Genomic DNA, 12,634 nt, shown 5'->3' with positions numbered 1-12,634 from the left:
GGACTGGACAGGCCGGAATCGCAACTTTGCCACAATAAAAGCACCAAGGGGTTTGAGGGGAGAGCAACAAAAGAACAGGTAGAGGATAATTCGACACTGGGAAGTAGGAAGAGGAAACGTTTAGGCTGTGTTGCTACAGTTAGGAGTCTGAAGGCTGAAGAAGAACATCTGTTCTCCTCGTCACTAATATGCGCGGAGCTGCAGTTCTGCCCGGTCTCGGTCTGGCCCTGGTCTCTGCGCGGAGCTGGCCCGGAGGTGTTCGTGCGCTCACCCTGCGTCTCTTTCTCTCTCTTTCTCTCTCTCTCTCAGCTGGAGTGCGTGATGCAACTGGTGGGCGTCGGGAGTGGGGTGAACGCCACGACCACGCGCTTCGCCCAGACCCCGGCCCACATCGCTGCCTTCGGGGGCCACCCAGAGTGCCTGCTGTGGCTGCTGCAAGCTGGCGCTGACATTAACAGACAGGTAAGGGCCCGCGGGCGGGAGGCAGAGCGGACCGGGCCGGTTCCGACCTCGCTCGGGAAAGACGTCGGTGGCCCGCAAGCCTGGCGGCCTTGCCACGTCGCATATCACGTTTTACAATTGTTACGTTTGAAATAATCGGACGGTAAAAATCCATATTCCAGGCGGCAGCATAGTTCAGCAGTTACTTCTGCTGCCCCACCTGTCTTGGTTCCTGTTTTCGGTTATGGAGTTTGCTTGTTCTTCTCAGGCCTGCGTGGGTTTCGCCTGGTTGCTCCTGTTTCATCTCACCTTCCAAATGCGTGTTGTCTAGGTTAATTCACGTATCTAAATTGACCTGGGTTGCTCCCTGCCATGGACTGGCTTCCTGTCCCGGGAGTTATCCTGCCTGGTGCGCGGTGTTTCCCGGATAAGTCCGTGTTACTGCAGCCCTCGCCTGGAATGAGCAGTTTTTCCTTGAGCAAAGGCTCAATTAGCCTATCGTACATCCATGGCTACTCCAGTTAAAGATACTCAGGTGTTTAGGTGCATTTTAGTGACTTGTTTTCTCATAGACCTCATAGTACACTCGTTCCCCGGTACAAAAACGTTTGGTATTCAAATTTTCGCTAATCCGAGCGTGAAGAATTTGTACCTTGTAATTCGTTATAAGAACAAAATTTCCCTAATCCGAACTTTGACGTTTGTAAGTGACCGACTTTTGCCGAGAACATCTGAATTCAGCGCCACCGAACAGCTGCTTGTTTCTGCGTGGCCACAAGGCTTTGTGGCTAAGGGTGCCATGAGGCAGCAGTGCTTTGTTTATGATCCCAGCTTGTGCTCTTATTAAGTGTTGTTTTGTGGATATTTTGTATGGGCCTTAAGGAAGAGTTTGCTTGTTTCAAGTATTTTATGTATTTTGGCAACTCTTTGGCGTAATAGTCGACAACAGTAGGCACATCGTTCTAGTCGATCGCTTGGATAGGATAATGAAAAATGTAAATATGATATATCATCAATTATTTTACAGCTATAGTTGGCTTATTAGAGTAGAACTGCATTGTTCACTAAGCTTGCTTGCTACAGACTTTAATGGTCTGTAAGGTATGATATGTTTAGAGTGTTTTTTAAGTGAACTTGTCTGTGGTTTGGAATGGGGTGGAATTTTCCCCACAAGAAATAATGGAATTTTTATTTTCGATTTACGATCTCCTGCCATTCGAACAGGAAGGAACGCATTGGGTTCGGATATCGGGGTACGAGTGTGTATTATTAGTGGGATGATTGTGTCCTACTGGCACGTAAGGTTTGTACACTGTGGTGTGGAGTTTGATTAGGGATGCCAGGGTCAAACTGAAACATCCCCGCTGCTCGGTTTGTGGTTTCCAAATGAAAATGGCTGAGGCCGTGAGACAAGTCAATCCAATTAGAAAGGCTCAGCTGCAGGTCTGGAGCCAAGAAGGCTTCACAGGAGAAACCCGGGCTCTTTCTTCAGACAGGCAGTTTAAGTCCACCCCTTAGCTCTGGAAAATGCTCAGACTGCCGAAAGAGAAAAGCTTGTCTGAGCTCATAACAGGGGCCATGTGTGAGGAAGGTGCATCCTTAAGTATTTAAATCAATTCTGAGAAGTCTGTCTGAAATTAGCGAGTTCATGTTGCGCCAAATAAGTTTCGTGAAAGTCATTGCTTTAAGTTACAGTGGAGAAATAAATTGTACTTTAAAGGTAAGTTTCTCATCTAAGGTGTTTTTTAGCTGTATCCCCATGTCAGGTAAGACTGCAAGTGTGAAAGTGTTATTTGATCCATGTATACTCCATGTATTTGGGGCAGTGTATATGTTTTTGAGTGTTTCAGCAGTGATGGAGTTATATCTTCTTTCCGTTGTACTGGATGAACCGCAGAAGGATGGGGAGCTGAGCAAGGCCAGGCCTGACTCCATTGTAATTGCACGCTCCTTGTCTCCTGGGGTCAGTCATTGTGCAGAGCTGATTTTGCAGCCGTTTTTCACTCCAGCAAATGGAGAGTAATCGCCATTCGGTTCTGCACTGCAGCCCCTGAGGCAGGGATCCTGGTCAGGGGGGCAGTAACTAATTTGCTTTAATGGTGCAGTATTTATGGCCACCCGACAAGACATGGGGTTTGAAAAAGGGAACGTTTTTCCTCCTACCACAGAGGTGACAGTCCTGGTGCCAGGGGGGTGGTGTGTCTGCAGGTTTTCAAGGTCTGTTAAAAGCAGTAATGCCTAAAGAGATGGGAGAAGCGGCTAAATCAGTCCTCTTAAGCCAGTAACACACTGGGGTAGCTTGTTAGGAGCCAAGCTGAAATGAAACCTCAAAAACTTACTGGCCCCCTAGGACCAGCACTGGGCAACCCTGTTGTAGACACCTGCAGGAGTAAAGGTCTGCTTTTTGACAGGTGATGTAGATTTACGATACGGTTTTGTGATCTTGAAACATGGGATTTGGCTCTTCACACAACTAAGGTGCCATACATTTGGTGGAAAGCATGCAGTGTTCACAGAATAGTGATTCTTAAGAATCCCAATGTATTACAAACTGGAAGGGACCCACGTAATCCATCAACAAAGCTGTTCAGTAGCCATTGTGCACCAGCAGCCCCACTACATGGCAAAAGAACTCAGAAACTGCATCATTAGTTACAGGGGACTTTTAGGCTGCTGATTGTCCCCAGTATTGGAGTAAACATCTCTGCTCTTTCAAAGAATTCCATAAGATTTTTAGTAACCTGGTAGTCAGGACTTCAGTTTGATAAGTTATCCAACGTCCAGCACGTACTGCAGCACAATGTCCACTGTCTCTATAACATGCATTGGTGAGGAAATTCTGCTTGAGGGGGAAGAGTGCCACCTACTGGTTAACTAGCACTCCCTGCAGCAGCAATCTGGCCTATCCTGTAGGTCTCCTGTTCCAGTACTGACCAGGGCTAGCCTTGTTTAGCTTGTAAAATTTGACAAGATCAGCCTACAGGGTCGTAATTCCATGACCTTACTGTTTTTAACCATTGTTTTGCTGTCCGTCTTATAATTTAAAGATGGCTTTTATCGGCAGCAAAAGATCTGTAAGGATATACTGCAAAATTGTCAAATAAGAATCAGCTGCTGATCTATAATTGGAAGTGCTGAACTATCCTCTCCAATCAGCAAAAATGGCCAGATTTGGACATTTTAATGCAAGCAAAGAATCTGTGCTTTATTGAAGCCCTTGTGTATTGCCTGTTGGCATTCTACTTTTTATATGTAGTGCATTGACATTCCAGGTACTTCTGTTGACAGTTCAGACATGCATATTATTTGACTTGCAAAACAAAGGAATAGAAGTCAATTTGAAAATGTGGAAGAGTTATGTCCCTTGCAGAACTGTGATACGAAAAGATGATGGTGGTGGCACATGGTGACTTCCCGTTCCATATTAGAAGAGATTTTAGTATGGAGTCTCTAGCCCGGTCCTCACAGGGACAGACAGCAAGGTAAAGAATTGGGACAGTGTGTTTATCCGTTCAAGTCTGCATCCACCAGCTTAAAAATATTATTAAAATATTTCACTGGGATGGGAAAGGAGGAAAGGCAGGCAGGCAGATGGGTTTCTCCTTTACAGACATGGAGAAATTGGTTTCATACCCTGATGGAGCACCAGGTCTATGAAGAAGAGTTAGCACATAAGGCTGGAAAAATGTGATGCATCATCCGCATGTAACGGTTGTCAGCGCAGTTACAATGTTGAGTATTGCCAATAGAAGTATGGGTGAAATTAGACAGCAGGCAGACAACAGAGGTGAAAGTGGACAAGCTCATTCAGAAGTGACAAACTGGGAAGAGCAGCCACCCTCTAACACCATGGCGCTCCGGTCCTCAAAGGGAACACCAGCTGGGTCCTGAAAGTGTTTGTCTTTTCTTTGCAGGATTACGTGGGTGAAACCCCAATTCACAAGGCAGCCCGCTCTGGCAGCATGGAGTGTATTAATGCTCTTTTATTGCAAGGAGCAAAAGCAGAGTAAGTCTTGAGAGTGCAACATGCACACAGTCACTGTGATGCTCATCACTTAGTTCTGGAACCATAATGAAATGATTTCTTAAGGATTAACACATGTTGTATTGATTTTACTTACGTGTTAAACTCTTCTGGTAGAAGGTGATTGTGAAGTACTTTTTAGAATGTAATATTGCATGAATTTGTGTATAGTTGAGAAGCACCTTTTTACCCACTGATAAGTGTCTAATTCTAATTACTTTTAATAGAGGGGAAAATGCACATTTCTTCATTTTTATTGTTAAATGCGGGCAGAAGCATCCTTGATTCTGGCTGCAGCGCACTGATAAAGATTTCATAAATGTTTAATTACAATTGGCATTTTTTTGGGGGAAAAAGATTTTATTTACTCACGCTGAGATTAACTACCTGTATTCTGAAAAAGGTAAAAAATATTACCAGCACAACAGACAAAATTGATTTTTATGCGGTACATCCTGTTTTCTGCAGAATAATATTCTCTTTAAACATCTATCCCTGAGATGCTTTGCCCATGTCTCTTCCCAATCCTGGAAAGACTCCAGCCTGCTTCTGAAGGTAGTGGATAAGGAGAAGTACAAGAACTCCGAAGTCATTGATTCTGCCACTATTTTACACCGGGAAGAGGCTTCAGTGTGTAGGAACAACTAAAGGTTAATTCCATGCTGACATGTATAAAGAAAGAAACACATTTTGGCTCTTAGGATTTAAGCACAGCTGAGGACAGCTTAACAGAATGTCTGAATTTGAGCATGGACTTCACCTTTACTTACTACACCATTTGTTGTTTGTGATTACAGGCTTTGAAATTCAGGTTATTTGAATGTTCCTCACACGAAACACATTGGCTGTTTCTTGTGAAATGAACGTTTTTCCCTTTCAAAGGTGGGTGTAATAGAGGAAACAATCGGGACAGTTCATTTGGTTATAGTTCCTCTCCGGTACCGTGAGAAGCTGGCAGGTTCTTTTAACTCTGGGGAATGGTGATGAGAGACTTAGTTTTATGACTGGTGTACCTGTATAAAAAGCAGTTTTGTGTGTTTAATGCTTATGTTTGGTAATGTTTTCAGGGTAAAGTATTAAACCACGCCCTTAACAAAATTGGTGGCAGCACTACAGTTATAAAGATTAATTGATTTTATGTGATAAGCCTGCAAGATGTTATCGCAGCACACATGATGATGCCGAGGTCATTTTGTGTAAGGGCTGGCCTGACATGGTTAACATGATGTCTGTGTGAGTAAATAGATCAAAATCCTAAGGTATACCATGTGTTATTAATTACTTCTTTAATCCAATCTGTATTTAAACCATGGAAAGTAATATTTGTATATAACCACAGATAAATTGATTTGCTTAAAGATCTTTTGGTCACGAGACAAAGTTTCCTTGTCTGTTTCCATGTTCTGATTTCATTTTTTGTCACAGTCATTGTTTTGAATGATGTGTAAAATTAAATTCGAATCTTTCACATATCCTGGAGTAGTGTGACCAGACATGTAGCTTTAAATATAAAGTATAAAGTTGCTTTGATGGAGATGTTTTTATTATTTTATACTCCTTTTAGACTGAATAAACTGTGGAAAAAATTCGAATATGAAAACAAACAATGAAGTGCCGAGTATTAAATTTGCGGACAGAAGCTTTAAACTATAAGCCTTCTAAATCATTAACTCAGTCACTTATTCTTCTGCCTGCAGTTGTCATTACCTTGTCAAATCCTGGGATTGAAACTGGCCTCAGGGCTTTGCAGGTTTTGTTCTTTTGGGTCGTCGTAGAATGTGCATGGCCCAAATTTTGTTTGATTTTTAACATGGGTTACATCAACAGATATCACTTATAATGGAGTGTGTTCATTGCAAGGCATGATTCCCTGCCTTTATTTTCCATTTGTGCATTTTTTCAGTACATTTTGCTGGTTAGCTTTGTTTAATCAGGTATGGAGTTTTTCAATTTTCCCACATCACTACTAGGCCAATAAAAGGGATTTTGTGATACGTTTCAGATAAAGATTGCCGACAATTTTCTAAGCATGTGAAATTTAGTAAAGTACAGATTTCTGGAGATATGTTTGTGTTGCTATGAAGTATTTAGCAAAACAAAATATGGGTGACATTTAGAATGGCAAAAAAGTATTAGCTCTCATATAAAAGCCATGAATTGGAAAAACTAAGCATATAAAAACCCTTCAAAATCTAAACAAACTTGTCCTTCATACTTTTTTGTCCTACCTCTCTTTCGTATTTCTTGAGGTTATTATAAATATTTAAACGGAGCCAAGCTGGCTGAAAGTTTTTCTCCTTAAACGTGAGCTAGGTCATGGAAATTTTCCATGAAAATTATTAATGGTTTTTAGAGTCATGCCCAGCCTTACTACACAAGGCATAACTGCACTTATGTTAGGTTACTGTGTACTGGTTGCTATGAGTTATTCCAAAGTTCATAATGATCCACAACTATGTCCCTTTATTGATAAAATTTACCACAAGGGAAGGAGTTGCTTTAAAGTATTTAGTATGCAGTACAATTTAGTCCTCCTGTTTTCCACATGGTTGGTCCATGTCTCACCATCTACTCTCAAATCAACAAACAAACTTCAGCTCTGTTCAGCAACAGGATTAGCCTAATGCACACACGGACAAGTAGTGCACACAGAAGCTGGTTTCTCCTTAACGTGCATAGTACTGAAAAAATGTATGAATTGAAAGTACTATAAAAGGCATTTTCTTCTTGCAGTTATTTTTTCCCCCCATTATAAGTGATGACGTTAATGTGATGATGAAGCTGTAAATGTAAAATTTCACTAGGTGTTTTGTTTGGGGAAAAAGTACGCCATGCCTGGTTTTTGAGTGCTGAGTTTGGTTTTGTCAGCACTGGGGCTGAGTAAGTGATGCATTCCTCACTTGAAACATGTGGTGCTCCCCTTAGAAACCGCTCTGGAGAGGTCTTCTTTTTCATTGACAAGTAGTGTGCAGCAGTGTCCTGGAATAAACTTGCAATTTCAGTACTAATCTTTCCAGTTTTCATTGCAAGAGACGTTTCAGTTTGGTTTTCAAGTATTGAGTTTCCAGTATTGAACTGGACAAAATTGAATAGCTGTAAATAGTCCACCATGTATGGGTGCTTGGTGCTAAAAGACGTGACCTCTCTTTAAAACGGGCGGTCACTTGTTAATATTTGAGCTGTCAGCATTTCTTGTCCTTTACATTGATGGACTCAAGCAATGAGGGGTGGGGGAGTTGAGGATCAAATAGACAATTTAACGATTATTTATTCTGCTTTTGTTTCCATACACCCGTGTAAGCTGTCTTTTATAATGCCGTCCTGTGTTTTGCATATTGACTTTCTCTGCAATATCTTGTCAATGAAAAGGCTTCTTTTTCTAGGAGTTGGTGAAGAGTTATTTCAGCCTCAGTGCTGCACATGCCAGGCGGGACCAGGGCAGCTGCAGTCCTTTGAGAGCCATGACGTCTGCTCATTTTCGTTCCACCTCAGCTCTTCCTTCATTCAACAGCTTGTAGGCATCTAAAAGTTTACATTTGAAGCAGTCGCCCATTGACAGGTACCCATAGAATTGTGCAGGACTATGGCCACAGAGAGCTGGAGTTGCCCATCCCATCTTGAGACTGTAAGAACAGGCCTGTAAACCCCAATGCGAAACCCATTGTGGCTGCAGGAGAATAGCTGACTGAAGCCAAGAGGCAGATGATATGCATGATAGATCTCATTGTGTAGTATCCTGTATTGACATCAGTACATTTTAAAGAAGGGTGTGGGGTGAAAATGACTTAATTCACAGAAGGAGCTGAAACGCCGAGTGATACAGGTATGGAGGAGGACGCTGACCTGCAGTAAGTGCCAGTTGCCATTTATCTGTTTTTCCCAACAGTCGGCACCTTCACGGTAGAGCAGTTAGAAAAGCACAAGATTACTCTTTGCAGCTTTTACCAGAATTTTACTAAGAGGGCTGAGCTTTTGGATTTAGATCTTAGGGGGCTTCTTAAGGTGGTGGTGGTAAGCTTTTCCTTTTGCAGATGCAGAGTTTCACAGTTGACATTATTTGCTTTGCACTTGCACTGAAGAACCTTTGTCATACAGAACTGTTAGCAGTTCGCTAGTTCTTTTGCACTATGAAGACGGCTGATTCCGTGTGGAATTGAGGTTGCTGCTGGCTCTTGGCAAGCTGTGAAGTCAATTTTGGCAAAGAAAACGAATGTTTTCCATAAAACTAAGGCCTTGAACAACACTAATTTCTTTGGTAGTCAAATGAATAGTTTAGTTATGTTCAAACTGAAAAACTAAATTGAATTGAGCTCTTTTTAGTATTTATAAGGACACGTCTTCACCCTTGGCCAATGTGTTGTGGCATTGAGGAGGCTGGTGTACAAACGCACCTTTTAGTGAAAAGGATTATAACCCTTCTGTTATTTCAGTGAATAATGCTTTTATTTACAAAGGTATTTCCAAAGTAGTAATAAGAAGACATTTGCATATTTCATTTTGAGCTTTTGTTTTCCAGAAGATGTTTGGATTTTTTTCCCTACTCGCATTCTGCCTCAGTTTTAGATTCAGATGTTAGTGGCTGAAAATGGGCTTTAAGCAGAAACTTCCCATATCTGTAATACCTGTGTGAATTAAAGCACCTGGCATTTTAAACTTTAAGCAAAAGATGTACATGTTTTCATCCATAAGTAAACAGTACTTCTAAAGTCTATACCCTCTTGAACCTTTTCACATTTTGCCGAAATCCATGCTTAAAAGGGGAAAAGGTTTTTATTGGGGCAAAAAGGTTATAAAAATGAAATATAATTGAATAAGCCTCCACCCCCTGAGTTAATACCTGACAGAAGTACTTTTGGCAGCCATTGTGTACCTCAGTGAGTCTGCTGAGACAGGTCTCTACCAGCTTGGCAAACCTAGATTTGGCAATATACCTGATCTAGGTAAGGTGGAACCATAAACATTCCCCTGGACAGTGCTTCACAAGGTTTCAATGCCTATTAATTTTTTCTACCCACTGCCTGATCTGCACCTCACCACCGCTGTGTCCCCAATTTCTTTTGAAAGCTCCCTGGTGCTCATGGTTGAGTCTTTGCTTTGACATGCACTACCCGGCAGAACGAACCTAAGGAACTCCTGGATTTATCCTGAAATGTGTGAGTTGCCAATTAATGTGCTCTGTGATTTTGAGCCAATTTAGGATTGCTATTTAAAGAGGAGGTAAGACGGGTAGACCCTTATTCTACCAAATTATTTAATTAAAATAAACATTTAAAAAAATGTTTTTTAATTCTAGGCTATAAGTCAACAAAAAGAGACAATTTTGAAAGGGGGTATAGACTTTCTATAAGCACTGTATAAAGATGAGGCTAATATAGCTGCTGCCAAAGAGCTGTTTATTTTCCTTCCCGAATGTTATAATATGGAGAACTGAAGTATAATGAAAACTATTTTAGCAGATACCAAAAACTTTCATTTCAAATCACTTAGACTTATTTGAAAAGGATTAGTCCTACAGTTCATGGGGTTCTGGATGGACAGGTTAATTCTACCTATTGAGCTGAATGCTCAATATGTATGCCTTTGTGGAAACACATGAAGGTATGGTATTTCAATGTCTAAAATGTATTCTAAATTACTTAAACACTTAGAGAATCAAAATGTGATTTGTGACTGTCTCATGGCACAGAAATGCTGAATGAAACATTTCTTCATCTGTTTCCATAAATGCACAGCTTGCTAAGATGTGTAAGCTCTCTCTGTGATGGGATTCTTTTAAATACTCAAAATCAGAGCTAAAGTGCTTGGCAGGGGTGATCCATTTCTTCATAGAATCAATAAAGGCAGTTAAAAGACTGTATAGAGTATTCTGCTGTTATTTATGGAGGCTTCTAATTTAAAATTCTATACAATAATTTAATATATGCTCACTATATAGACTGATGTAAAAATATTCCCATACACTCTCATTAACATTAGAGGGAGAGATTATAAAGGCAAGAACACAACTAGGTGAATTCTGTTTCTTACTTGGACATGAATTTGTTAGATATCAGTTACAGGAATCAACACTTCACCTTTGGTGGTAAGTTAGCCAGAAGATTACCTTTTTCTGGACTGATTGATGACAAGTTTCCAACTTAGTGTCGCTGGAGGAGCTGAAAGGGTGTTAATTGCAGGCAGGATAGCTCACAATGTGTAAGAAGCTATAGAGACACAACACACTGGATATTTGTGAATGGTGAAGTCCTTTTTCTACTTGGGTAGTCGAAATCCCCTGAGGCATTGACAAAGTCAACGCAGTGGGCTTCTTCAAAACAAACAGTGAAACAAGTGGGAATTGTGACGGAGTGTGTTTAAAACCAAAAACAGGAGGCACTTCTTCACACAAAGGGTTACAAGAATATGGAACATGCAACCCAGCCATTGGGTTGAGTTTGAAACACCATCTTCTTTCGAAGTCGCAGGTGGATGAGATTCCTCGGTCAATTGGCCACTCGCAACCAGACGAGCTAGAAGAGCCGAATGACTCGTCAGTGGCATAACATTACAAAATGGCGTTGGAATTAGATTTTTAAAGGCAGAAGATCAAAAAAAAATTAAGTTGGTTAATTGACCAGAAGTACTAATTAACTGCATAATTATAAAGACTTCACTTCATCTCCAGTTTCTGTATTTTTTCCCACTTTGTTAAATTACTTTATTAAATTTTATGTACAGGTGGATTTTTAAATCGCATTACACAGTTATTTTAAAATGCAATCTGTCCAATTTTGCCACATTGAAAAGAAGTTAGTCCCCCGACTGTAGACGTTTTGCATTTAGGATAATATTAGTGAAAGGTCAATATGATTTTTTTTTTTACAATTGGCAATACAACAAATCATTTTTACGGCATTTGTCTCTAAGTAATAAAACCCTTATTGAAGGGCAAGGGTTTAAAGGCCTTTTGATCAGTATGCTGAATGATTACTGTTTAATTTTTTCACACCCAGAAGCTAATTATTTAACAATATAGGTATTGTTAAGTTTGCCTTCTTTCTGCCTCAGAACTGTTGCTCAAGTGAGGGTGCTCTTTCTCCTTGAATTACTTGTGATGCAGAATATGAGCACATCTAAGAAATGATTCCCAGGAAACAAGTCTTGGACCAGATGATTTTGTTTGTATCAAGGCCCAGTTTTTTGTTGTGCGAGGAGGAATTTAAATGTGGAAGAAGGAGATGGAATTTTGTTATTAAGGCCAGTTCTACACATACACATCTGCTATGACAGTGCTAAAGAAGAATATTTCACTTATTTAATCAGACAGGAGGAAACAAAACTGTGGCAGACTGGGAATGCTTTGAGATAGGGTGTCAAATCTGTACAGTTTTTCTAGGAGGAACCATAGACAAGTGTAACCTTTGAAGAAAGAGTATCCTCGTTTCTTGTCTGAGGCCCAATGGAATTGTGAGGTTGTGGATCTAGATCATGAAATACAGAGTTCCTGAATGTGACAAAGTGAAGATTGTGGCACATGTTCTTTATACACTGAAGAAAAGGCTTTTTATCCCCCCTTATAATCGTGAGACCTTTTCTCTTCTTAAACAGATAAGGTCATAGGGATATTTTATTTAAACAATGATTTCTTTTTAATTGCATCGTTACTTGTTGTTACAAGAAGGGGCAAGGAAGCCAAGACTGTAGTATTGTGATTTTTAAGTGTCTGGTTCAAATCATAAATCTTGTTACAGTAGGTCTTTAAGATTCTCAGCCGTGCCTTTGTCCAAAATGAAAGGTGCCGACTGTTGTTGGAGGGGATGTTTTCTTACAGATACATGGCATTTGGACAGCTGGTCAGCTCTTAAGGTTTGTATTGGTTTAGGAACCTGCTTGCTGGTATGTACATTTTTTTTTCTTTCCATTACAAAAATGTATATATGAATGATGAAATGTGCATTTTAGAATTAGCCATTATATCTGGTATATTTTTAGAGTTGTCTTTATTGCTCTTATTATTTTAGTAATACTGCAAGTAAAGTCAGTTTTTAAGCATGTCAAAGTATTTTGTGACCCACTGTTGTTTCCTTTAACAGCTTTAGTACGTAATTTACATTGTGGAAGGTAATAAACTGAAAAGTTGAGTTTGAAACAAGGTAATGCGCATAAACCATAAGAATAGTCAGGGAATAA

The 12,634-nt window shown here is 40.4% G+C and overlaps 1 protein-coding gene across 3 annotated transcripts in view; it reads left to right on the top strand.

Annotated features, from left to right (window-relative positions):
• Positions 1-12,634, top strand: part of LOC102684029 (ankyrin repeat domain-containing protein 10) — a 46,797-nt gene that overhangs the window by 6,555 nt on the left and 27,608 nt on the right. For all 3 annotated transcript variants that reach the window (XM_015364152.2, XM_069178980.1, XM_015364149.2), the window contains 2 exons: positions 310-462; positions 4,356-4,447. In XM_015364152.2, the coding sequence (XP_015219638.2) occupies positions 322-462; positions 4,356-4,447 (233 nt within the window). In that variant the 5' untranslated portion in view covers positions 310-321. The remainder of the gene's footprint in view (positions 1-309; positions 463-4,355; positions 4,448-12,634) is intronic.

Source organism: Lepisosteus oculatus, chromosome 15, assembly GCF_040954835.1.
Source record: "Lepisosteus oculatus isolate fLepOcu1 chromosome 15, fLepOcu1.hap2, whole genome shotgun sequence".
NCBI lineage: Eukaryota > Metazoa > Chordata > Actinopteri > Semionotiformes > Lepisosteidae > Lepisosteus > Lepisosteus oculatus.
The sequence above is the reverse complement of the archived record's forward strand: the minus strand, read 5'-3'. Positions and strand labels throughout refer to the sequence as shown.